Genomic DNA, 27,689 nt, shown 5'->3' with positions numbered 1-27,689 from the left:
TCTTTATGTCTTCATCATTCTCAAAATTGGCTCTGAACACATTAAATAGCTATATTCTTGTGTACATAATTTGCTCATAGCTTATCATTATTAACAAATATTTATTGCTCAATTACACATTTATAAAAATATAAAGATACATTTATAAAAATATAAAGATACATTTATTGAGCATCAGGGTGGAATCAATATTCATTCTCCCCTATCACTCTCCCTCTTCCTTTTTCCTCCTCCTTTCCTCTCTTTATGGATCTGTCTGAAAACTTCCCTGGGATAGATACTCAGGAGCAGAATTGCTTTGTTCATTCTATATATGAATTTGCTTGTTGGTTTTATTTATCTCATTTATTTTTTTTTAGAGAGAGTGTGTAAGTGGGGGAGAAGGGCAGAGAGAGAGAGAGAGAGAGAGAGAGTCTCAAGCAGGCCCCATGCTCAGCACGGTGCCCAACACGGAGCTAGATCTCATGATCCGGGGACCATGGCCTGAGCTGAAATTATGAGTTGGATGCCCAACTGACTAAGCCACCCTGGTGCCCCTATTTTTATTTTTAAGTAGGCTCCACACCCAATATAGGGCTTGAACTCACAACCCCGAGGTCAACAGTCACATGCTCTACTGACTGAGCCAGTCAGGTTCCACCCTTTTATATCTTCTATTTCCCTGCTGAGACTTTCCATCTTTCCATTTGTTTCAAAAGGGTTTCCACTCTTATTTATTAGAGCATGGTTATAATGGCTGCCTTAAAGTCTTTATCTGAAAACTCCAACATCTTTGTCATCGTTGTATTGATATCTGTTCATTGTCTTTTTCTTCGTAAGATATTGAGATTTTCCTGGCTCTTCAAATATCAAGTGATTTTGGTTGGTTTGTTGTGGTTTTGTTTGTTTTTATTTTTATTCATTTTTTATTTTAGAGAAAGAGAGAACAGGGGAAGGGCAGAGAGAGAGAGAGAGAGAGAGAGAGAGAGAGAGAGAATCCCAAGCAGGCTGCACATTCAGTGTGAAGTCCAATTCAGGGCTTGATTCTACAACTCTGGGATCATGACCTGAGCTGAAATCAATATTTAGACACTCAACTAGCTGAGCCATCCAAATGCCCTTGCTTTTGTTTGTTTGTTTGTTTTTTAAAGATTTTATTCTATTTTATTTGGTAAGTAGGCTCCATGCCCAATGTGGGGATCAAACTCACAATCTTGAGATCAAGAGTTGCTTGCGTCACCCCTGAGCCAGCCAGATACCCCCTGTCAAGTAATTTTGGATTGCATCTGGGATATTTTGAATATTATGCTGTGTGACTCTGGGTCACATGACCACAAGAGTTGGGTACTGGTCACTGTTAGCCTCTCACTTATGCTTAGGTATCTGAGAACTATTTTCTAACTTCGAATTAATTTTTCCACATAGAGTTGCTTATGTTTTACCAATTCTGCTTTAGCAGAATGTTCATGGGGGAATGTTTTATTCAAGAGAGCTCAAATTCTGAATCCTGAGATCTAGGTCTATATGACTTCTTATAGAAGAAACATTGTTCTCTGTTGTTCTGCTTGTTTCTTATATTCTGGCATATTAATCTGACCATCTTTTTTGATGTGATAGGTTTTGAGCTCTCCATGAAAACTAAACCTTCCATTTCTTATTCATGTAACTTCTTTCTTATCCTTATTAGGAATTTCTTAAATCAAATACTCATTTTTTCTAAGTTACCATTTTTCTTCATTTCTTGATAGAGTATCAGTATGTTAGCATATATGTATTTCTCATTCTTAGCTGAACTTGCACCTAACAGGTTTTTGTGAAGCTGTTCCACTTTGCCTGCCATTTTGTGGACTGTGACCTGACATTTTTAGCCTCAAGGAGTTTATCCTTGATGCATAGGGAGGAAGAAGACAAAGTGATTTGTGCATACTTTTGATTTTGGAGTTCTCTTCCCTACTTCTCTTGTCTCTTCCTCCAATGTGGCTGGGCTCTCCCTAGAGATACACACTCAGCTCATTAGCGAAACTTTTAGCAACTTAGTTCTGTAAATATGAAGTTGACATGTGTGCAAATTCAAGGTTTTAGAACTCTTGCTTAGTAATGAATTACTCTTTACTCAGACCAGTAGAGGTGGGTATTGCTGAATTTCAAATGAAGAATACAGTTTAGTTTATAAGTTGGCTTACTTAACTGGTGAATCTACAATTTCCATGGCATTTACATGTATTCTTCCAAAAAGGTAATCCTTTTTAGAAACCCTTTTTATCTCTAGATTTCCCATATAACTGAATAAATAACAGTCACTTCAAGTGAGACTTTCTGTAAGTACCTAAAACCATTTTGCTGAACTTTTACATGAAAAACATATCATACCTAAAAGGACCATTTTAACATAATTTTATAACATTATGTAACACAATCTACACACTTGTTATTTAACTCTCTTCAGTTTCCATAGAGAAAATATTAGAATAGGTTATCTGCAGGAATAAAGAAAAATTACTTCCTTAGAAAGAGGATTGGAGTATATATCATCTATTTCTGAGCCAGACATACTCATTTACCTGAAAATCCTAGCGTGATCATCTTATTCTTAGACACTTTGATAATACGGTTACATAGTACTAGAATCCTATAAAAAAAATAAGATAAGGTAAGAGAATTACTGAGCAGCATTTAGGGGTTGTAGGTCATATACAGTAATTTGTTCTTGTGTTTAAAATCTGGCCATGCCATGTGCTGGTCCACAGGGCAAGAGTGCAGGTAGGAAGGGGTGCTCTCGTGCTTTTCTTCCCAGATCTCCAGATCACACTCAAGATCCTTCCCAGATCTGCAGATCACACTCTGGGACCGCAGTACCAATGTGCATATCTTTAAGCCTGAGGGTTTGGGAAAGGGTGCCTGTTGAAGGGGGACGGAACTTGGATGAGTAAATTGGGGTGACCACTTTATGTGGGTGTGTACACATGTACCTGCAACACTGAGCTGTGGCCTGGAACTCAACTCAGTTCATAATACTGTATAGATGATGAATGAATTTTGTACCTGTTTAAAGTTAATTTGAGGACTAATAAAGACAAAGTGGCTTTCCACTTTCATGAAGGTGCTAATCTTATAAGGGAGACAATGTATTTTACTATAAAATGATAAACCAGCAATTCAAGGCAATACAGGATAGTATTAACAGCTAAGCACCTATTGAGTGTTTCCAGTGTTACAAACACATTACATGCAATTTCTTATTTAAGCTCCACTGAAACTTTTTGAGATTGGTGCTATTATAGGTTCCTATTTTAATACTGGGACATTGAAGCTTAGGTCAACCAAAGTCACATAATCACTGAGGGGCAAAGCCACAATCATCGGCACTTAGATCTCATCAGACCCTACAACGTCTTAGCCTCTACCGCTTGCTTCCTCGTGCAGCAGAGTAGAGGAATGGTCATGGTAAGGTGGAGAATGGGGAAGATGAGGGTGGAACACAGATTGATTCTGAAAAACGTGCTAATGCTATTAGAATTACACTGGAAAATCAGGAGTATTAGCAATCAAAGAAAACACCATTAAAAAAACCTCACTTCATATCTCCATGTGAATAGTTTTTCTTCATAGGATCCATTAGAATTGCCCAATAAAGGAAGAGACAGGTTTCAAAGGCAGAATGAAAAGTTCTTACATTGGAAATGTTGGGGTTTGGTGGAGGACAGGCATAATACTTTAAATATAGAAAATGCTTCTTTAAATATCACTGGGTACAGTTTTATTTCTGAAAGCAGAAAAGTATAATGAAGAAGTCTACCCACTAGGTAGGGTAAGCAAGTGAGATTAAATCACTCCCTTCTCCTAATAAGCATTCCTTTTGGGGCACGTAGGTACCTCAGGTGGTTGAGGATAATCTTGATTTCAACCCAGGTCATGATCCCACGGTCATGAGATGAAGCCCTGCATAAGATTCTCTCTCCCCCTTGCTCTCTCTCTCTTTCTAAAATTAAAAAAAAAAGTATTTCTTTTATGTGAAAATATTTATTTACTTTCAAAGTCTTAAACTGCTGCAATTGGGCCACCAGATTCTCTTTGTCCCTTACTGTTAAGTTTCGAATATTATGTTTACCACTACATTCTGCCTGACAGGTACCACCAGGAGAGATGCACACCATCCACAGACTCAACCTTCTGTCCTTCAGACCTCAAGGAGCTGTCTCTTCATGGCCAAAGTGCCTTGCGACCCTTACCCACCCCCTCCAGGTGGAGCTATCAGTCCACATCAGCTACGGGAAAGGCTGTCACCCTGCCATCTCGCACAAACAACACAAAAGAACCCAAGGGACTTTCAGATCACAAAGGTTCTCTGAGTGAAATCCCTTTCAAGTGCAATGGGAACGGAAATGAGTTTTACTCAGGAAATTCCTCCCTGGCCTCCCCTTTACAGAGCAACCCAAACCTAGAGAGAAAGGCGTCGGAACTTCATTTGTACATTATTTCCACAACCTCATCGATATTTCTGCACTTAAAAAGTTCATGGACCAATTACATTATAGTAAGTGTGCTCTGAAGTTAACTTTGGCTGGAGTACTTTTTAAAGCAAACATGTCTTTCCTGCTTTCCAAAATATCCTGCTTTCCAAAATTTAGCCCCGGAATTTAATAATATTATGAAAGACAAACACTCTGGACAATTAGGGCTATGATATTATTCAGGCTATTGCAAGAAGGAAAATGCTCATTAATGAGTATCTTAAAGAAACAGAGATGGACCAGGGGATTTACAGAGGCAGGTAAATAAGGGAGTATCCTGGGAATCATGAAAAAGGATGGAGAAGGTCCTATCTTGGAATATTTGTGAGGAGGGTGGTCTTTTTCAGTTAGCTGGGATGATTTCTCAACCACTTCTGCTTTCAGAGAGCACAGAGCTCAGATAAAGTTCAACATTGTCAATATGCCTTTGTATTTCTTAGCTGAGCCATTGAAAGTAGGTTAATGGGGGTCATTGTCATAGGAGCAGATAATTTTGGAGAGATTACCTAGGCTAAGTACCTTATTTTATAAATGAGGAAAGTGAATATTTTAGGTGCTTACTCAAGATTATATAGTAGGTTTAGGGACAGAGTGAGAATTCTCATTAGTAATCTTTTTATTACACGAGGATCAGTTTAAAAATAAGTAATTTATTACAGAAATAACATGATTCTTTTCAATAATCTTCAATGATACATAATTTTTATTATTGACCTTATAACACAACAATATTAAGAAATATGATAGGCTCTTTCATTCAGAAGAAGCTAAGGAAGCAACAGGTTTTTAAAATGGCTAAAAACTGAAAGACTGCATGACAAGTCTTTTTTCTCATAGTCTAGTTCAGAATGGTCGATTTAAAAAAATTTTTTTTTTAGTGTTTATTTATTTTTGAGAGAAAGAGAGACAGAATGAGAGCAGACAAGGGGTAAAGAAAGGGAGACACAGAATCTGAAGCAGGCTCCAGGCTCTGAGCTGTCAGCACAGAGCCCGATGTGGGGCTCGAACTCATAAATCATGAGATCATGGCCTGAGCTGAAGTCAGACTCTCAACCTGACTGAGCCACCCAGGTGCCCCGACTATGGTTGATTTTTAAATTATATGTAAATTACATGCTCAAAATTCCTCCCTAAATTTTTATTTGTAAAAACGTTTTATTTTTTATTTATTTTTAAAATTTATTTCTGAGAAAGACAGAACGTGAGCAGGGGAGGGTCAGAGAGAGGGAGACACAGAATCTGAAGAAGGCTCCAGGCTCTGAGCTAGCTGTCAGCACAGAGCCCGACGCGGGGCTCAAACCCACAAACTGTGTAATCATGACCTGAGCCAAAGTCGGACACTTAACCAACTGAGCCACCCAGGTGCCCCCATAAGTATTTTTTAAAATGTATATGAAGGCAAGAGTTCAGGCTTCAGCTGGATGGGAACTCAGTTCCTTAGGGCAGATGTCATTCACAAAATCTTATAAAATCATTCATTCATACAGTGTTGGCTTGACTACATATATGTGATCAGGAAAAAAAAATACTAGGGGGAAAAACAGACAAAACTGTACATTATCCCTGCGATGTGGGAAAATAGTGGGGCACTTAACCGATTAAGCCACCCAGGTGCCCCAAAAAACATTTTATTATTTTATTTTATTTTATTTTATTTTATTTTATTTTATTTTATTTTATTTTATTTTATTTCTAGGAGAGAGAGAGACAGTGTGAGCAGGGGAGGGTCAGAGAGAGAGGGAGACACAGACTCCGAAATTGGCTCCAGGCTCTGAGCTGGCAGTCAGCACAGAGCCCGATGCGGGGCCCGATCCCACGGACCGCGGGATCATGACCTAAGTGAAAGTCGGACGCTTAACCGACTAAGCCACCCAGGCGCCCCCAAAACATTTTATTTTTAAATAACCTCTGCATTCAACGTGGGGCTTCAACTTAAAACCCCAAGATCAAGAGTCACATGCTCTAGTGACTGAGCCAGGTGCTCCTAAATTTTTAAAAAGCTTTCTCCAGATTAAGAATTTAAACAAATTATAAATATAGAGGAAACTCTGGTCTATTAAAAGGAGGCCACATATGTTGTAACAGAAATACCAAAATTTAATCCATCTAAATATTTCAAAATGACCGTTTATGTTTCCCTGAATTGACAAACTCCTGGTTTTAGTACTACTTTTTAATTCTGCAGCAGAGGCATGATTGGGGCAAGTCAGACAGGCAAACTCATAGCTCTTCTGATAATAAAAGCAATCACAATAACTGACATGTATTGTTATTAACAGGTAGGATCTGCTTTGATGCTTTCTGTATATTAACTTAATTAATCTGCACAATGACCCTAGGAGGTAGGACTGTTTTTCTCATTTCATAGATGAGGAAATTGAGGCACTGAGAAATTAAATGATTTATGCAAGTTTGCACAACTAGCATGGAGCCAAGATTTGATTTTTTTCTATGACCATTGAAATAAATGTGGGTACAGGGGGGTTATCTTTGAGTTGGTAGATGCTATCAATAAAAAAAATTTTTTTAGTGTTTATTTATTTTTGAGACAGAGACAGAGCACAAGCAGGGAAGGGGCAAAGAGAGATGAAGACACAGAATCGGAAGCAGGCTCCGAGCTGTCAGCACAAAGTCCTATGCAGGGCTCAAACTCACAAATGGTGAGATCATGACCTGAGCCAAAGTCAAACACTTAACCGATGGAGCCATCCAGGTGCCCCTAATAGATGCTATCATTAAAAATGTCCCATCCCTTGGGACACCTGGGTGGCTCAGTTGGTTGGGCGTTTGACTTTTGACTTTGGCTCAGGTTATGATCTTGCAGTTTGTGGGTTTGAGCCCCGTGTAGGGCTCTGCATTGAGAGTGTGGAGCCTGCTTGGGATTCTTTCTTTTTCTCTCTCTCTGCCCCTTCCCTGCTTGTGCTTTCTCTCTCTGACATACATAAACTTAAAAATTTTAAAAAAAAACTTGTTCTATCTCTTGAAAGATGGAAATGGGCAAGTATTTCATACATAAATGATAAATCAGGTTAGCATTCATTCTAGGAAAAAATAAGACGTTAATTCAATATAAACACTTAAAATGTTCTGACTTTTGTGACACTGTTATTTCATCATGTTGATCACTTTGGTTATTCTTGGTAATTCTTTCATAAGTTTTAGGAAATTAAAAAAAAAATCTCCTAAATCAGTCAGATATATCTTGGCTAACTGATCTCTTGTGCTTTGAGATCTAGAATGACTATGCACATTGAGTTAGGAAAATGCTACTGGGAAAAAGGAATGGATGTGTTAACTCTCTCTATATTTTTGGGGAAAGTAAACCTAAACCATCCAGTGAGAAATTAGCACTCATTCTGATTTTACAGGTTTTCAAAGAGCCAAGTCTCCTTCAGTGACCCATTTTATCTCCAGCTTTCACCAAAAATAATTATATCTGAGTTGATTAGCATCTCAAATTCTACAAAAACAATATATGGCAATTCTCTGCCATTTATATGTTGTGAAGATAGGTGCTAGAAAGCTAAATAACTAAGGAATATCCCCAAATTAAAATTCTAAATTTAAGATAACTATCAACATCTAGAGAGAAAAAAAAGACAGCTTTTTTTCCCCCTTGCCTTAAAACAATGACAAAAGTAGTTAAGAACAGAGTCACCAGGCTGGCTCAGTTAGAACATTTGACTCTTGATCTAAGGGGCCTGAGTTTGAGCCTCACACTGGTTGTAGAGATTACTTCAAAATACAAAAGTAGTGGGGCGCCTGGGTGGCTCAGTTGGTTAAGCGTCTGATTCTGGATTTCAGTTCAGTTCATAATCTCATGGTTCATGAGTTTGAGCCCTGCATCAGGCTCTGTGATGACAGCACAGAGCCTGCCTGGTTTTATCTACCCCCACCCCTGCCCTGCCCTCTGGCCCACCTCTGCTCATGCTTTTTCTCTCAAAAATAAAAATAAATACACATTTTTAGAAAATAAATAAAAAACAAAAGTAGTGAGAAAAAGCACATCCTCCCCCTTCCCCAAACCATTCACCATCCTGCTCTGATATTAAGGAATGAGAAGGGGGGGGGATGGGCACTGGGTGTTATATGGAAACTAATTTGACAATAAACTATTTATAAAAAAAAAAAAGGAATGATAAAGGGGTAAGTTTGTTTGGAGTTGTAAATCAGCAACATTTCAGAAATTTTCAGACCTGTCTGTTAAGCCTTAATATAAAAGATTATTTAGAGGACTTGCTGAACACTACATACTAACTTATTTTCAAGACCCAGAATGAATGGAAAATGGCAACACTAAAGATTTGAGGAAAAAATAACTATTAATATGGGAATAGTTAAGAAAACTATTATATAATCTATGCTAAGAAATACTAGGTAATTATTAAAAAGATTGAAGTAAACCTACATACATAGACATGGAAAATTATCTACCATATATTAAGTGAAAAAAAAGTTCCAGATTAATATATGTGATGTAATTTAGCTAGTACTAAATATATATTATAAAAAGATATCATCTAATATGTATATACTATAGATGTATTTTTTTAACTTTGAGGGAGAGCATGCACATGTGTATGCATGCATGGTAGTGCAGGAGGGGCAGAGAGAGAGGGAAGGAGAGAGAATTCCAAGCAGGCTCTGCACTGTCTACCTTAGAGCCTGCCTCTGGGCTCGATCTCACAGACCTCTCTCTTGAGCTGAGATCAAGAGTCAGATACTTCACCGAGACACCCAGGCACCCCTACAGATGTACGTTAAAATTAAAATGTTTTTATATAACTGAAAGGATATAAGCCAAACTGATGATAATATAGTTATTGTTGTTACTTTGTTGTTTTTAATTTCAGTATAATTAACATACAGTGTTATATTAGTATCAGGTATACAGTAAGGTACTTTTAGCTAGTGGTATGGGAGGGGGAGAGAGAGACATGGAACTTTTTGTCTTTTGCTTATGCATTTTTGTACTGTTTGATTTTGATAGATAATTTCATTTTATAATGAGCAAGTATCATGTTTAAAAACTTTTAAGACTATATAAGGAACCAAGTATCCTGTGGTATTATTTACAACAAATCATGTACTATGGCATGGATTGAGGAATAGATATGTGGTATTGACTAAAAGTAGGAGAAACTGATTTTCAGTAAACAAAATTTCTAACTATTCCCACTTTTTCCTTCTTTTAGAAAGCTACTCTTTTACAAGATCCCTTATATGTTAGTGAGCCCAGTCCTACCGGAAGTCAGAAGCCATACAGGTAAGGAGTGATGACATGCTAGAGTTGCATGGGGGACTGTTCTCTCCTCTTCGCCTCTCATAACTCTATGTGTTGATGACCATCACATTTACACCTCTACTTCAACTCTCTGCCCTGAATTTTAGGTCTGTAAACAGTTACCCATTGACCATCACCTCTTGTAGGTCTTACAAGAACTTTAAAACTCAGTGTTTTCCTTCTGGGACCCAACCTTCCTCTTGTGTTTCCTAACATGGGGCCTGATGTCGTTATCCCCAGATCACCAAAGCCAGAGTCCTGAAAGTCATCTTTACCTTCTCTTTCGCATACGAGATTTCTGAATGTCCCCCCCCCCCCCCATCCAGCCATTCACCACATGATTTAATTGCTTATCTCTAATATATCTGGATAACATCGACTTCTTTCACTGTCACATGCTCAGCCCAATTACCTTTGTTCTAAGCTCCTACAGTATTTTCCTAGCTGGCCTCTGCCTTCACTCTTGACCCTCTCTAAACCATTCTCCATAACAACAAAGAAATCTTTTGGAAGCACAAATCTGATCATAAAATTCCTTCCCTTAAATTCTTTGAATGGCTCCCCACTGCTTTTAGGAGACAGTCTAAACTTTACAGCAGCTTATAAAGATCTTTCTGATGTCTCTTTTCATCTTTCCATCTTCAGCTGTTGTGTCCCCTCAACTCCTGCCCTAACCTCCTGATCTAAATGATCTCACAGTTCTCAGAAAGCTCCCCCACCTTTTTTTGTTTGGTTGTTTTTGTTGTTTCCTCTATTCTGGAACCCTGCTCTCTACTCTTCCTCTCCTTCGTGAATAACTTCAACTCATCAAGTCTTAGCTTACTATTCCTTTCTCTAAAAATCATTTCTCAAAACTCCATTAGGAGGGGCCCTCTAGAACATTCTGTGCTTACCATCTTGTAGGACTTAACAGTCTATCTTATGATTGCTTGTTTGATTATGTGCTGTCCTGTTATGTATGATGCTCCTTAAGGGCCAGGACTATACCTTGGTCATTGGCACATAGTAGGCTGCCTTTATTGAATGAATGAATAAATTGTCAAAACAATTAAACCTGAATCTAACTTAAATTAAAGTGTGGGTATATTAGCCTTCAAAAAGAATGCGGTCCTGACACATGGGACAACATGGATGAACCTTGAAGAAATTATGCTAAGTGAAAGAAGCCAGACATAAAAAGGACAAATATTGTGTGATTCCACTTACTTATAAGAGGCACTGAGAATAGGCAGATTCCTAGAAACAGAAAATAAAATAGAGGTTACTAGGAGCTGAGGGGAGAGGGGAATGGGGACCTACTGTTAATCAGCACAGAGTTTCTGTTTGGGAAAATGAAAAGTTCTGGAAATGGATAGTAGTGACGGCTGCACAATACTGTGAATGCACTTTATAACACTGATTTGTATACCTAAAAATGGTTGCAGTGGTAACTTTTATGTTATGTATATTTTATTTCACTTTTAAAACAGGTAAGGGTGTGTGTGTATGTGTGTGTGTAAGGGAACAGATAAAACAAGACTGGCAAAATGTTAAAAATTATTGAATCTACATGATAGATACATGGGATTTCTTACAAAATTTTCTTCATTTTTGTGTATGTTTAAAAATTTCCATAATAAAGGTTTTAAAAAGGCTAAAGAAACATAATAAGCAAATATAACAAGTATTTCATTTATATCTTGATTTTAAAAAACCAAAAATAAAGAAGACATTTTTTAAAACAATTTATTTATTTATTTTGAGAGAGAGAGAACAAGGGAGGGACACAGAGAGACAGAATCCCAAGCAGGCTCTTCACTGCCAGTACAGAGCCCAATGTAGGGCCTGAACCCACGAACCATGAGATCATGACCTGAGCCAAAATCAAAGAGTCTGACATTTAACTGACTGAGCCACCCAAGTGCCCCTAAAAAGACATTTTTAAGACAATGGAGGACATCTGAATATGGACTGGGTATTGGCCCATATCAAAGAATTATTGATAATTTTGTTGGATGTGATGATGATTTAGTAAGAAAATGTTTGTTTTTTTTTGTTTGTTTTTTTAAATGTTTTTATTCATTTCTGAGAGCGAGACAGCGTGAACAACAGAGGGTCAGAGAGAGAGGGAGACACAGAATCTGAAACAGGCTCCAGACTCCGAGCTGTCAGCACAGAGTCTGACGCGGGGCTCCACGAACCATGAGATCATGACCTGAGCCAAAGTCGGATGCTCAACCGACTGAGCCACCCAGGTGCCCCAAGAAAATGTTCGTTTTATCTTGAGATATATTCTGATGTATGTAGGGGTAAAGTAACAACATGATTTCTTTTTTAAAAGATGGTAATACAGATAGCTTAGAATTTCTACATGTCTTCATATGTTTTTGTAAAAAAACATCAGTTTTAGTTTTAGTGCTTTATTTCAAGTGATTTTAGGGGCGCCTGGATGGCTCAGTCGGTTAAGCATCCGACTTCGGCTCAGGTCATGATCTCGTGGTTCATGGGTTTGAGCACTGCATCAGGCAGGCTCTGTGCTAACAGATAGCTCAGAGCCTGCAGCCTGCTTTGGATTCTGTATCTCCCTCTCTCTCTGACCCTCTCCTGCTCACACTGCCTCTCCCTTACTCTCTCTCTCTCAGAAATTAAAAAAAAAAGTGATTTTAAAACTAACTGGATATAAAATAGGCTTTAACTTTGTATATGTGTGACCTGAAATTTATCCTTGAAGGTCACAAAGAGAGTTGAGTTCTACCACTATCCTGACTCAGGAAAAGCGTATTTCTTACAAAATTAATTCCAAAAGGCAACACATTTAAAATGCAGTGATTTAAAATGCACTCTGAGGAATATGGTATATGTACAAGGTATATAAGACAAGTCTCTGCCTGCAAGGCACCTTCAGTTTAAAAGGAATAAACGTTCATTGGGTTTCAAATTAGAACTCTGTCACAAATGTGAGTTCTGTAACATCATATGGATGTATAGGGATCACTGTGAACATATACACAGTGCTTCTGAGATAATGTATGAAAAGCCTTTTCCAGCTGTAAACCATTATACAAATACATTATTTATATAAAATATCCAAAAAAATGAAAACATGTGGGAAAAATAGTGCTTATCATTAGACCAAGAATCCTTCTTGCTATGTTATTTGAGTGAATCTATGTTTTCTAGCTGATGAAAAAACAGAATATCTGTTAAAATTAATGTACAATCTGCCCTTATTCCTAAACTGAATAATGGAGTCTTCTGGCACTAGACTTTTTATTATTTAAATTAGTCAAATAAAGTTTATCATCTATGTAAAAACACATATTCTGAATGGTCAAATGAACTGTGATTATATTGATGCCTCTATAGAAATATAGACTCCTGAATTTAACTTGTGTTTATGATGTACATGAAACCTCAATTTATATATGAGTTGAGTTTTAGTATGAAGATATTTAGTAGAAGAGATTAGATTTTTAGTATGAAGAGATTAGCTTTTTCTTATGGAAAATTTTTTAAGTTTGGCATTTCAGTCTAGTACCATAGGTGCCGAAGGATAAAAACTGTCCCTATGTGAATCTCAGCAAATTGCTGACTAATGGGAAAAATAGGAAAGTCAATTGGAAAGTATTTCTGCTGGTATTCTTTCTGAGCTTGTGCTTTTCTAAGCTCATTTGTTTGTGAAAACTATTTAAATGAAATGTGATAATAATTAAAAGTGGATGTATAGGGAAGTGGGATCTCAAAGCTCATTCGTATTTATTTAGAAACCATTTATTAAACATTTAGTTTGGGCTAAGCACATGTAGTAACTAAAGTATCAAAATGATGAGGTAGGTCCTATTGTGGTAGGAACCCCTCCCTAAGGAGAAAAAAAATAAAGAAGAGAGGAGAGAAGACTTCAAGGTCACCTAGATATGAGTCCAGCTGCCTACATCCACCATGTTCTTGTAAACTGAAACAACTTAGTTAGACTGCATGTTTATGTGTGTTACCATATATGGGAGACAAAGAAATAGAAAATGTATAAAAAAACCTATGCCATATGAGGTGGGCCGCTCAGTTCCTTTGGGTACGAACCCAACTGAGCGGTGCCGGCATAATAAAATTGCTTCCTGGAAAGAAAAGTCTCGGTGTCACGACTCTCTGAGCGAGAATCCTGCAACATTACCATCATCCTTACTTTACAGATGAGGACACTGAGGCACACAGAGAGTAGGTAACTTGTCCATGATAATTACTCAGCTGAATAGAGGCAGATCTAGAATCTGATCAGCGTGTCTGATTCCCATATTTATAATCATGTTCTTCTGCCTCTGACTTCTATCCCTGAATTCTCGATGACCATTTCTCTTCCAGAGTCCACTAGAAAAGAGACTGTTTTTCAGGAAGCCTTCCTATTTTTGTTAATAAGAGGCTCAGTGATTGGATAGAAGAGAAAATTCTTAGTTTTTTTTTTTTTTTTTTTTTTTTTTTTTAAATAAAGGAGGAGACAGTAGGCAAGGGCTAAGATTCCGTGCAGTCATATTGGGATAAATGGCTGGTATTAAGGTTGGAGTAGGTGGTAAAAATATTTTTACTTCAGGGCAACTTCGGGTGGCTTGGTTGGTTAAATGGCCAACTTCGGCTCAGGTCATGACCTCACTGTGGGTTCGAGCCCCACATCGGGCTGTGTGTTTATAACTCAGATCCTGGAGCCTGCTTCAACTTCTGTGTCTCCCTTGCTCTCTGCCCCTTACCTGCTTGTACTCTGTCTCTGACTCAAAAAATGAATAAAAATGTTAAAAAAGTTAAAAAAATAATATTTTGACTTCAAGTCAGAAATTTTAGGAAGTTTCCATCAACCCACACAGACTATGAAACATCTCTCCTCCTATTACTTTGCACCCTGCTTTTCTGAATCATTAGTTGTATGAACTTGGACAGACTACTTAACCTCTAACATTCCATAAATGTTACGGTAATTCCCAGCTGTACCCCCTTCCTGGGACTGCATGAGCTAGTACGTGAAAAGTACCCAGGACAAGTACACAAACCCAACAATGGGGCAAAATAGGATTAGTGTGATATATATGATATGTGGGAAAAGTGCTACAGGAGAGGGTCCCCATTCAGGCTGGAATTAGACAAAGCTTAAAGTGGGGAGGCGTTACTCTCTTCAGCAAAGGCAGCTTTTCCTGATGTGTCGAACGCACACGGGTCAGTGACAAGAGATGAATGCACATGGTACTCTGACACGGCAGGAAATAACTCTGAATTCCACAGTGGAACAGTGATTGCTTTTCCAACTAGTCCATTCTCACTAGGGAGAACCTTGGGGCTTGGTGCCCAAAGCATCAGCTCTCTGAGACATGCTCATCTGCCTTTTTCTCAACAAGAGAGCCAGCCTCAGGCTGGGAATGTGGTACATCAACTTTGAATCTGTGTTGCTTCCAGGCTGATTTTACAGTTACCTGCTATTAATGGCACAAGAGACTGGTTCTCCTTGTAAAGTAGTGATACAAAGTTTTCTTTATGAGTAAACTTCTCTCTCTCTCTCACATACACACACACGCACACGCACACGCACACACACACACACACACAAAGTAAGTTGATTTAAAGAAAATATATTAAGCAAATAATATTACATTTGGGTCAGGCAGTATGGTGGATGGTATGTAGCAAACTCTGAGCAAGACTATGAAAGAGGGACAGAAGTTTCCTAGGGTCACTGAGAGTATTCCTGACATGGATACAGCTTGAGTAAAGGGACATAGGTAAAAGTATGTCTGGAGAATTATAAATAGCTCAAGGTTCATTACTAATGAGTAATAAAACTAGAAGCATAAAACTATATTAAAATTCCATTAGAAACAAAGTTTTACAAACCTGTCAATAATTGTTGATATTCTTCAACTGTTGTTTCTTACCATTTTTTACATAGATTTTTTTTCTTGTGTTTCTGTAGATCTGAGGAGAAAATTAAACACTTCAGTCAACTTAAATCTGAACTTTTCCTTAAAGACAATACTTTGAGGAAGATACTTTGTTTAATTATGGAACTTAAAGTAGCAGCCCAGAAAAACTTCATTCTGAAAAGGCTTTTCTGGAAAGTAGGTGTTTCTTTTACTTTTATCTTTGGAACGTGTTCCGTCTATTTATCAAATGCAGCATATTCAAGCATGTAGTAAAATACAAATAAATGTCTTGTATTTGGAAGCTGTATTTTAAAATGTTGATGGAAATTTAATGTAATCATGACTTAGTATTTGAAATCTTGCAAGATGATCAATAATGTTTATGTGTGTGTTGGAGGAGAGATGGGGAAAGACAATGGTAGCAAAAAGTACTGTACGGTGGGTTGGTTTGGCAGTGTCCAATTGAGGTATTTAGAGGGAAGCTTCTGGCATACAAGCTGTATGGGTACAGAGAGTGAAAGGAGAAGGTAGATTTTAAGAAGGTAAACTGTCTTTAAGAAGAACTTAAAGAACTTAACGAAAACTTCTATAAGAAGTTTAACTCTCTTAAAGAGACAGAAAGCAGATCAGTGGTTGCCTGGGGCCTGGAATGGGAGTGGGGATTGACTGCAAATGTGCACAAGGAAATTCTGGGTTGTGGTAATGGCTGCACACTGTATAAATTTATTAAAACTCAAAATGAATACCTAAGCAAACTTTATGGTATATAAACTATACCTCAATAAAGTAGTTTTGTTTTGTTTTGAAAAAAAGAAATTTAACTCTCTTAAAATCTACCTAACCCTACAATAAAATAATTGTACAATACAATAAAAATACAATACAAATAAATACAATAAAAAATACAGTTAAAACAAGTTACTTGTGAGCGTAGGACTTTTTTTTTTTTTTTAATGTTTATTTATTTCTAGGAGACAGAGAGAGAGACAGCGTGAGCAGGGGAGGGTCAGAGAGAGAGGGAGTCACAGACTGAAACAGGCTCCAGGCTCTGAGCTGGCAGTCAGCACAGAGCCCGACGCGGGGCTCAAACCCACAAACCGTGAGATCATGACCTAAGCGAAAGTCGGACGCTTAACCAACTAAGCCACCCAGGCACCCCAGGACTGTTATTTTGAAAAAGGTGACTCTTAGGGAGTCAAATCAACCTAGCTGTCACTCAGCAAGTTACAGATTTACTCTGTTAAGACTTAGTTTCATTTCAATTTCAGGGGAAGGTATTCAGAAGCTCTGCTGAGTACTGGTGTGGTGCTAATGAGGCCCCGCCTCAGGTTGAGCTCCTGTTGATGGCTATACATTGTATCCTAATTCTGGCCAGTGGTCTCAGAGTTGCCAACATTTTAGTGAGTGGCTGTAGAGTGCACAGTTCCCCAACCATACAAGACAGTCCTGGTCTTAGATTCAAAGTGCTTTGCATGTAGGATGACCAAACATCCAGGTTTGCCCACACTTGGGTGACCAACTGTCACAGCTTTTCTAGGACTGAAGAAGTTCTCAGGATATGGGACTTTGAGGGCAAAAGCGAGGACAGTCCCAAGCAAACTGGGATGGTTGATTACCCTAACTGGAGGGCTTATTAGGCTACATAGAGTACTATGTCAAATGTCCCACAACTCTGAGACAGGTAACAATGATGCTGTGCTACCTAAATGCTTGACCTGGATGCACCCTGTTAGGAATATAACATCCAGGTCTTGACTCCAAAACTTCAGGGGATTGTGGAGAATATAGGGACAGGCATCGAAATGACCACTCAAGGTGATTATGAACAAGGGAATGGAGTTTATGGGGAAAGGCTAAGGAAACTGGTATTATACCACTCCTAAATATATCTCTCCAGTCCATGCCACACGTGGTCATCAGTTTAATCTGTAACTCTGATTTTATTTCCTTGCTTGCTCAAAAACCTCTTGTGGCTCTCCCTGTGAAGTACAAACACTTCAGCTTTAGCTTTCAAGGTTCTCCACTAATGACTTCTGTCACAGATTTCAAATTTGGACAGGCATGACTTTTATTTTAGCAAGGTGGGTTTTCAGGAAGGGGCCAACATCTACATAGTCCAGGCATTGGGCAAACCAGCCCTGCTGTAGATGCTCCCACAGTGTGCAAGGGGGAGAGTGACCTCTGCACAGAGAGCGTGCAAAATGAAAGCTCCGGGCATTTTCAGCACGTGTGTGGGTTATATCCAAATGTCTGCAAAAACATCTGGCACCAGGAAGATATGCTCAGTTATAGTCTGGCAATCATGGAATGAGGTAGGGGAGGTGGCAAGGATATAAAGGTTGTCCAGAGTAAACCTAGCAACTGGCAAAGGACTTAGCACTGGGCCCAGAGATTTTCACTTAGATAAACCAGAGATTTTCACTTAGATAAACTAGACACAATCAGAGGACTGGCTTTAAAGCAGATGTCTAGGTAGGAGAACCGAGGTACCACCTACAGGTTAGACTAGGAAGAAGGGTGTTGACGTTGAGTATCAGAGTGTTGGCCTGGAGGTCGTTTAAGCATGTCCAGTCTTACAGTGAGCCTCATGCAGGTGGCCTTGGCTGTGGAGTCGAAGAAAGATACAGAGAAAGAGAATAAGGCTGGGCCTAACTCACTCAACCCCACACTTCATCTCTTTCCTCTAAAAGCTCCAGCCCCATAGGATGACTTGAACACCTTGTCCTTTCCAACCCCTCCTTGTTTTCCCCTGCTGCTGTTTCTAGGCTTTTTCTTCCATTTTCTCCTGTTAAAATCCTACCCATTTATTCAAGGCTCAGCTCAAATGCAATTCTTCGCCTTTCCTGTCATCCTCCATTGGGAACTTTAGAACTTTCCTCTTTCTGATCTGTTTTGGCAGTTCCGTATCACAGAACTTTCTTTGATGTTCCTTAATCTGTGCTGTTCAATGAAGTAACCAATAGCCTCACTGAATGTGGCCAGTGACTAGGAATGTGAAATTAAAAAAAAATTCTAATGTTTATTTTTGAGGGAGAGAGAGAGGGATTGTGAGTGGGAGAAGGGCAAAGAGAGAGGGAGGGAGAGAGAAAGAATCCCAAGCAGGGTCTGTATTGTCAGTGCAGAGCCTGACGTGGGTCTTGAACTCAAGAACTGTGAGATCATGACCTGAGCCAAAATCAAGAGTTGGACACTTAATAGACTTAGCCACCCAGGCACCCTGCCATTTTAATCAATTTAAATATAAGTAGCGCCATGTGACCGTGGCTACTGTGTTGGACAATGCAGTTCTATGGCATCTCTCAGCACCTTCTAACAATTCAGCAAATATTTATTACATGCCTGTTCTGGGCCAGGAATGGGAACAGGCATTAGAAATGTGAGCATGAGTAAGATACAGTTCCTACCCTCAAGAATTAGCACAGAAAGTCTCCTTTTTACTACTGTTATTGGCAGATTTTTCTTATTTACCATTGTGTGCTTTTAAGCTTCCCCCAGCCCCTGGCAACACCATTATTCTTTCTGCTTCTATGAATTTAACTTCTCTAAACATCTCATGTAAGTGGAACTATCCAGTATTTGTCTTTTTGTGACTGGCTTATTTCACTCAGTATGTCTTCCAGGTTCATTGATGTTGTGGCGTATGTCAGAATTTGCTTCCTTTTTAAGGCTGAGTAATACTCCATTGTATGTATTGAGGAGCCTGAAATTAAGTCCTCCATTAGAAACAACCTGAGGCTGTGCGTAGTCCCAGTTCCAGGAAAAGCCTCAGCTGAAGCCACCCTTGGACTGCCCTTGGATCTGCCAATCAAAAGAAATGTGTAACATTCCTGTAGTCTTGGAGACGAGTCAGGGTGGGGAGCTGCAGGTAGTCACTTTGTACAAACTTGCCAATCAATCACCGCTTGCAGAAGCCCCACGTAGATTCTCTGAGCCCACCTCATAATTGGTCATTTTAAAAGACTCTCAAAGGTCATGATTGGGTCCCGCCAAATGTAACGGATGCCTCGCAGATACTGAATGGTCAAAACGGTTACTATGCTGTTACTATGGGTGCTGTACAATTATGATTGGTGCTTATGTAATGATGCAAAACACGCAAAACACACAACGTGTGCACGGTAACACCCCCACCCTTCCCCCATAAAAACCCTGCTTGCCGCTCTTCGGGGCTTCACTTTGCTGCTGCTGTGCCAGTAGACAGGTGAGCCCCTGCTCGAGCTTGTAATAAAGACCCTTTTGTTGTTGCATCGATGCCGGCTCCTTGGAGGTCTCCGGGGACTCGCGATTCGGGCATAATAGTATAAGCCACAGTTTGCTTATCCATTCTCCCATTGATGGATACTTGGGTTGCTTCCATGTTTAAGCTATTGTGAGTATTACTATTGTGCATTGGATGTGTAAATATCTCTTTGAGACCCTTTCAGTTTTTTTGGGAGTGTACCCATTAGTAGGATTGCTGAATTATATGGTAATTCTATTTTTAAAAAATGTTTATTTATTTTTGAGAAAGAGAGACAGAGCGTGAGGGGGGGAGGGACAGAGGGAGAGGGAGACACAGAATCTGAAGCAGGCTCCAGACTGAGCTGTCAGCACAGAGCCCGACTCAGGGCTCAAACCCACGAACTGTGAGATCATGACCTGAGCCGAAGTCGGACCCTCAACTGACTGAGCCACTCAGGCGCCCCTGGTAATTCCACGTCTTATATTTTGAGGACCACCATACTGTTTTTTACAGCAGCTGTGCCATTGTACATTCCCACCAGCAGCGCACAAGGGTTCCTGTTTTCTCACATCCTTGTCAGCACGTGTTATTTTCTGATTTTTTGACTGTAACCATCCTAATGGGTGTGAGGTGATATCTTGTAATTTGATTTGCATTTCCCTAATGATTAGTGATGTTGAGTATTTTCATGTACTTAGTGGACATATGTATCTTCTCTGGAGAAATTATTGGGATATAATTTACATACAAAAAATGCACTCATTTTAAGGGTTCAGTTAAAAAGTTTTGACAAATGTGTACACCTACTTAACCACCACCCCAATCAAGGTTCATAACATTTCTATCACCCCAAAAGGCTACCTCACATTCCTTGGCAGCCACTTTCCTCCCAGCCCTGGCCTCAGGCAACTGCTTGCTCTCTGTCACTATAGATTAGTTTTACCTGTCCTAGGATTCCACTTACATGGAATTGTACACTATGTACTCTTTTGTGTTGGCTTCTTCTGACATAATAGTTTCAAGACTCCTTCATGTTGTTACAGGTTAGTAGAAGGTATTTTAAGAGGAAAAATTCCTGAACTAGTGAGCAGGTGGGAGATCACAATAATAGCTGATATTTATTAAACACTTATGATGTGCTGAGCACTATTAAGCATTTACAAATACTATCTTTTTTTTTTCTTTCAATGTTTACTTATTTTTGAGAGAGAGAGAGAAACAGAGCATGAGCAGGAGAGGGGCAGAGAGAGGGAGACACAGAATGTGAAGCAGGATCCAGGCTCTGAGATGTCACACAGAGCCTGACGCAGGGCTTGAACTCATGAACCGTGAGATCATGACCTGAACCTAAGTCGGCCACTCAAGCGACTGAGCCACCCAGGCGCCCCTACAAATAGTATCTTATTTCAACCCCTTCAGGTGACATTAATTCCATTTTAGACATAAACTAAGTCACAGAGTATGTAATTTGCCAGATATGACGAAGCTAACCCATAGCAGAACTGGGATGTGAACTGAAAGAACCAGGCACCACAGCTAGTGTACAGAACCACCACCCTGTGCTAATTTACCAGGGCAGCAAGTAAACAGCAGCACTTCTGAGAGGGTCTGCTATACATCCCGCTCTTTCTCCTCCTGTCCCTTCCTCCACCTGCCATCCTCAGCCTCTTCTCATGCCAAGTCACCTGTATAAAGGCACCCATAATGTCTGTCTAAACAAAGAGTCTAATTTGTCACTAGTAAACAAATGTCCTGGGGAAAAAATGAACAAGAGAGGAACAGAAAAGAGAAGCAATTACATTATATTTCTTATTAGTACCAACTTGCCTGATTTCACGGGCCAGTGCTTACTTCATGCTCGATTTATCTCAAGAGACTGCATAGAAGCACAAAACAATTGGTTCCTGCACTCTTAGGTCTGTGTTTATTTTGACAGAGATGGTAATCTTCTGTATTATAACAGAATTATTAGTATCATTCTTCACCATCTTCATTAGGCTATACCAATGCTGTGAGTTTGCTTTTCGGTTAGCAAACATTTTTAAGTGTTTTTCTAGCTCTTATTTCATTGTATCCTCACAAAGGCCAAATTATTTTTGGGAAGACAGGAATTACAGGAGCCTCCATCTAATATAGTATCCCCAGGTAACTGAATGACTTGCCTGAGATTATACACCCACTTCTGGAGGGCCTTTAATATTAACTGGAGAGCCAAGCCTAGTAAGCATCTCTTAGCTTCACACCTAGGCTTTAGCTCTGGCTCTGTTCACCAAGACAGTGGTCTGCTGGTGGTAAGTAAAAGTGTTTTCAGTGTGGATTATGCTAATATTAATGAGCAATATTATAATTCACTTTATCCCCAGAGAATTTCTTCATATTTTTATTATGTAAAGGTAGGGTTTTACCAACTGATATCTTAATTACCGTCTTCTTTCCTGCTTGCTTTCACAGACCAGTGACCTTTTCTATTTCCTAGTGAACAAACTTCATGAGTACTTGCCACAGTCTAGGGATAAGAGCACACTTCAAAATAAAAGCCAAAGGGCTGATGAGCTGGTGTAAGTATTAACTGGATAATCATAGATTTTCCCCCTAGCATGTTAAAGATAAATGGAAGGCACTGGACAAAATATTTACTATATTAATGATTAATGGTGCTGCAAGTTTTGCTTGACATAAATTTGTAAAAATAGCATTCATTTTGTTCTACTTAGTAAAGTTTATTTATTTTGAGAGAGAGAAGAGAGAGAAAGAGCACAAGCAGGGGAGGGGCAGAGAGAGAGGGAGAGAATCCCAAGCAGGCTCCTCACTCTCAGAGAGAAGCCTGACACAGGGTTTGAACCCATGAGCTGTGAGATCATGACCTGAGCCGAAATCAAGACAGATGATTAACCAACCACCCAGGCAGGTGCCACCATTTTTGTTCTACTTTTTAAAGAAAGGCTATACAAGGAACTAGTAATATTGGTTGTCCCAAAGGGGGAAAAAATGGGTGTCTGGAGGAAAGGGTGTCTGTATTCCCTTTTTTACCTTTGAAATTTTGAGCCAAATATTACCTACCTGAAGAAGTTAAAATTATTAAAAATAACTTTAAAGCACTGTGTGGTTACCGGAAAAAAAATGCTAAGGATAAAAAACAATATGAAAATGACTTTTAATCCTGACATTCAGGTATTGATTCATTCAACAAATATTTCTGAGTGTTTACTATATAGCAATTACAGAGTGGTCAACCAATGTTGACAATTTGACATACAGAATTTCCTTCCTGTACTTTTTCCTATAAGATTATCTGAGAGCAGTTCTATCAAGGATTACTGATTTTGTGAAATTCAGGACTTGTAATGCAATCATGCCATTTCCATGCTTTTTTCTCTTTGTTTTCTAGGGCATGCATTGAAATTATACAGACTCTGGGACTGATGTTCAGAGAAACAGAAACGGAGTCATCACGCCTGAATACACTGGCAGCAAAGAAGTAAGGTTTTTTAGAAGACATTGGGACCTTGTAGTTGCAACCCATTAACTACTCTATTGAGTGTCTTCCAAAGCTGATAGCTCTTTCACTTCTCTAGTCAGTCCCCTTGCAAGTATATTAAACTCTTTTGTCTTTCCACTTCCTTCTGTGATGAACAGATTAATTGGCACATCGTGAGTGCTCTCTGTCTCTCTGGATTATTAAGGGCACAAAGATTTTTTTTCTGGCATAATTTTATCTTTTGTCATTTTCTGCTGAACTTGAAAGAGACCATATGCCCCATCATGCATTAAAAGCCAGGGTTCTCAACTAGAATTTTACAGAGTGCCCTTATACCCACAGAACAGAAAGATTACATTACAAATGCAGAAGTTATAGTAGCTTCATATATATAACTATGTGACGTTGAAGTGAATGATGTTGGGGGTTTATTAACATATACGGTAAGCTGCTATAATAAAGATATGCTAAAATATGTGGTCCACAGAAGATAGAAATTTACATCTTTTTCACAGTAGTCCAGAGTACATAGTCACACTTTCCTCTAGGAGATCAGTGAGAGACCTAGGTTCCTTCCCTTTTGTTGCTCTGGCATCTTTTTAAAATATTTTTTAATGTTTATTATTTTTGAGAGAGAGAGACAGAGAGGAGAGCACAGACAGAAAGGAGACAGAATCTGAAGCAGGCTCCAGGCTTTGAGCTGTCAGCACACGCCAATGTGGGGCTTAAACTCACAAGCTGTAAGATCATGACCTAAGCTGAAGGCAAATGCTCAAATCAACTGAGCCACCCAGGTGCCCTGCTCTGATATCTTTTATTATGCTACGTTTGTCCTTATGATTGAAACTGGCTGACCTTCGAGACTTCACTGAATGCTGTGCAATATAAGAAGAGAAGTAGAAGGCAAGCAAATTTCCTTTTTTAAAAAAAGTGTTTATAGTGTAAGTTTATTTATTTATTTTGAGAGAGAGAGAATGCATGCACAGTGAAGAGCAAAGAGGAGGAAAGAGAATCTCAAGGAGGCTCTATGCTGTCAGTGCAGAGCTCAGTGTAGGGCTTGATCCCACAAACTGTGAGATCATGACCTGAGCTGAAGTCAAGAGTGAGGAGGCTTAACTGATGGAGTCACCCAGGTACCCTTCAAATTTCCTTTTTAAATGAGGCATATAAGATTTTTCTGCTCACATTCTGCGGATAAGAACTTTAGGCATAAGCCCATATATAGCTACAAGAGAGACAGGATGTTATCTGTAGTTACATGGCTATGTACCTAGCTAAACTTTGGATGGTGATAGGGATACCTATTATTAAAAGAAAGAATGTAAACTAGGGGGATAACAGCATTCTTTGCCCCAGAAAGTATGTATTTGCATATTTTGCATATTATCTGCTTGACTTTTTTATATGATTTATAGACTATGAATTACATGCTAGGCCAATGTTTTGACTAAAACCTTAACCCTTATCAACAGTTTATCTATATTTTCTCTAGTAGAAGGTAGAAGAAAAATGAGAGCATGGGCTCTAAAACATTTGAACCACGGAAAAGAATAAGAACTGTTAGTAATTTTGTTCTGGCTATTTATTAGAGAACTTTATAAATTAATTTTAATGATTATATTCATTAACATTTTTTAAGCAACTTGGTATGTGCCAGGGACTATGGGCATACTATACTGTGTATCAGGATGGTCAAATATTTCTGTAAAGGGCCACAGAGTCAACATGTTTGGCTTTTCAGGCCATATAGTCTCTGTTGTAACTACTCAACCTAGCCACTGTAGTAGAAAAACAGTCACAGACAATATATAAATGAATGGGCACAGCTCTGTTCCAATGAAGCTTTATTTATAGAAATAGGCTCTGCATTATTTGGCCTCAGGCCATAGTTTCTTGACCCCTGCTTTGCAGTGAACAAGTAAGACACACTCTATTATTTTCTCTGTATACTTTTTTTTTTAAAAAAGTAATCTCTACATCCAATGTGGGGCTCGAACTTACAACCCCGAGATCAAAAGTCCCATGCTCTACTGATTGAGTCAGCCAGGTGCCCCCTCTGTATACTTTCTTTTTTTGAAGTTTATTTATTTATTTTGACACAGGGAGAGAGTACAAATGGGGAAGGGCCAGAGAGAGAGGGAGAGAAAAAGAATCTGATGCAGGCTTTGCACTGTTAGCACCAAGTCTGATGTGGGCCTTAAAGTCATGAACTCTGAGATCATGACCTGAGCTGAAGTTGGCCACTTAAACTGACTGAGCCACCCAGATGCCCTTATACTTTTTATGTAGTTGAAAGCACTGGTATTTCCCCAATCTCCAGGATAGAGATTCAAGATTATTTCTTAATTTCTGTCTTTTGTCACACTGAATTATTGCAGAATCATGTTACCTTTTTGTACACCTCTTGGTCCCTACCTTTCTTTATCCAAAGTGAAAAACCACCACTCTTATTAATTTCTGCTGCAAAGTGTTATTTTAATTGTTCTGTCTTAATTTGGTTTGGACACATGAGCCCTACTACAACAAGCCTCTTTCCTGATACGACTGATTCTTTTCATATAATTGGTGCATATATTATATTGCTATAATACAGTCTGGTTTTAATACTAGCTTTTCAGCGAATTTTGATATGCACAGGGTCAAGTCATGTTACCCATAGCATAAATTAGCACAGTAAGTGTCTAATATGACTGCATTGGTTTTCTATTAATCCTGTAACAAATTACTGCAAACTCAGTGACTTAAAACTCTATAAATTGCTTATCTTACAGTTTCTGTGGGTCAGAAAATTGGGGCAGTTGGGGCAGTTGGATCATTGGCTCTGCTTTTCACAAGGCAGCAGGCAAGGTGTTGGCTGGGGCTGCTATCTCATTGGAGGCTTGGGGTCATCTCCCAAGCTCATTTGGGTTTCTGTTGGCCAAATTAATTTCTTTATAGCTATAAACTTATGATGATTTGCTTCTTGGCAGGAGACTATCTCTGAGCTCAGGGAAGGCGTAAGCACTCTTTAAAGGGCTCAACTCGATAATCAGGCTCACCCAGGATAATCTTTCTTTGATTAACTCAAAAGTAAACAAATTAGGAACCTTAATTATGTATGCAAAATCCCTTCACCTTTCTCATCTAACATAACATAATCACAGGAGTAATAGCTTAATATATTCACAAGTCCTGCCTATACTTAAGGGAAAAGGATTATTTAGGGTATATAAAAAAGGGGGCTGCAATCTTGGAACCATATTAGAATTCTGCCTACCACAATAACATAGACTGCCTTATGAGACCATGAGTTTGCCTTTCAAAGTCTGTATAAAAATCTATTGCAATACATTCAAAACTCTTACATTGGAAAGAATAACAATCTAACCAATGAAAGTATCACAGCTGTTGGCATCAGTTTTTAAGGGTGTGATGTCAGTCCCATAATATAAGTCTTTATTTTCGAGATGAAACTACCATTCGGATTAAATTTTTTTCTATCTACTACTGACCTAGTGGATTTTAAATAGTGTTGGCAGAAGGGGTAGATTCAAATTAAATTCCATTTGAGCAAATAAAAAAGCATTTAATCATTTCAGTATTTTCCTCTTTATTTTTTTTTCTTAAGTAGAGACTTTATTAGTTCAACTCAGTCCATTGTATTTCTTCTTGAAATGTGCCATAATCCTTTCATATTTTAATACTTTCATGGTTGAATTCATGTATTATCTCAGCAATTGATTCAGACTTTGAGAGTTCCTTCCCTTAGCCCTGGATATATGATACTTTTAAAAGAAGCTATTAAAGGACTTTAATTAAATATAATAGAAAGTGGAATGTCATTTCAAACTTAATATCAAGAAAAGCTTCTAAATGGAATGTTTTGTTGATTTTGGAAGGGTCTTCTAAAAGTAAGATTGGCTACTTGAAAATAGCCTGAATAAAACATTAGCAAATATCCTGTAGGACATATCCTGCAGGACATATCCTGCTTTTTTGAGAAGTGTGCTGACATGACTTTTCTTTTGCAGATATGAGAACTGACTTGCTTTTTGAGTTGGAGAAAGGAGGGGAATTCTATTTTTATTAAAATTTTGGTTAATCATGAACTTCTAATCATGGTAATGATTTAAGTGATTGTAAAAAGGTTAGGAAACCTCAGGGTGCCTGGGTGGCTCAGCTCTTTAAGCTCAGACTTAAGCGCAGGTCAGGATTTAACAGTTTTGAGTTTGTGTACCTTGTTGGGCTCTGTGCTGACAGTTCAGAGCCTGTAGCCTGCTTCTGATTGTCTCCCTTTCTCTCTCTGCCCCTCCCCACACGTGCTCTGTTTGTCTCTCAAAAATAAATAAATGTTAAAAAA

General features: G+C 38.7%; 2 protein-coding genes across 15 annotated transcripts in view; one reads left to right on the top strand and one right to left on the bottom strand.

The window, feature by feature from the left end:
• The window catches only part of XPOT (exportin for tRNA), a 163,577-nt gene that overhangs the window by 89,176 nt on the left and 46,712 nt on the right, over positions 1–27,689 (bottom strand). Inside the window, exons 3-5 of one of the 3 annotated variants that reach the window (XM_039234300.1) lie at positions 15,622–15,702; positions 10,981–11,010; positions 2,541–2,608 (exon numbers count right to left, since the gene is read on the bottom strand). The gene's annotated coding sequence lies outside the window, so the exon portion shown is untranslated. The remainder of the gene's footprint in view (positions 1–2,540; positions 2,609–10,980; positions 11,011–15,621; positions 15,703–27,689) is intronic. The other 2 variants (XM_039234301.1, XM_039234303.1) reach the window with 2 other exon arrangements.
• Positions 1–27,689, top strand: part of CUNH12orf56 (chromosome unknown C12orf56 homolog) — a 106,206-nt gene that overhangs the window by 46,307 nt on the left and 32,210 nt on the right. For 11 of the 12 annotated variants that reach the window (XM_039234317.1, XM_039234310.1, XM_039234312.1 and 8 more), the window contains 5 exons: positions 4,108–4,513; positions 9,686–9,756; positions 15,701–15,845; positions 22,324–22,430; positions 23,261–23,350. In XM_039234317.1, coding sequence (XP_039090248.1) covers positions 4,108–4,513; positions 9,686–9,756; positions 15,701–15,845; positions 22,324–22,430; positions 23,261–23,350 — 819 coding nt within the window. The remainder of the gene's footprint in view (positions 1–4,107; positions 4,514–9,685; positions 9,757–15,700; positions 15,846–22,323; positions 22,431–23,260; positions 23,351–27,689) is intronic. The other variant, XM_039234318.1, reaches the window with a different exon arrangement.

The sequence above is a fragment of the Hyaena hyaena genome, unplaced genomic scaffold, assembly GCF_003009895.1.
Source record: "Hyaena hyaena isolate Hyena2069 unplaced genomic scaffold, ASM300989v1 scaffold_87, whole genome shotgun sequence".
NCBI lineage: Eukaryota > Metazoa > Chordata > Mammalia > Carnivora > Hyaenidae > Hyaena > Hyaena hyaena.
This window is presented reverse-complemented; position numbering and strand designations above follow the sequence as displayed.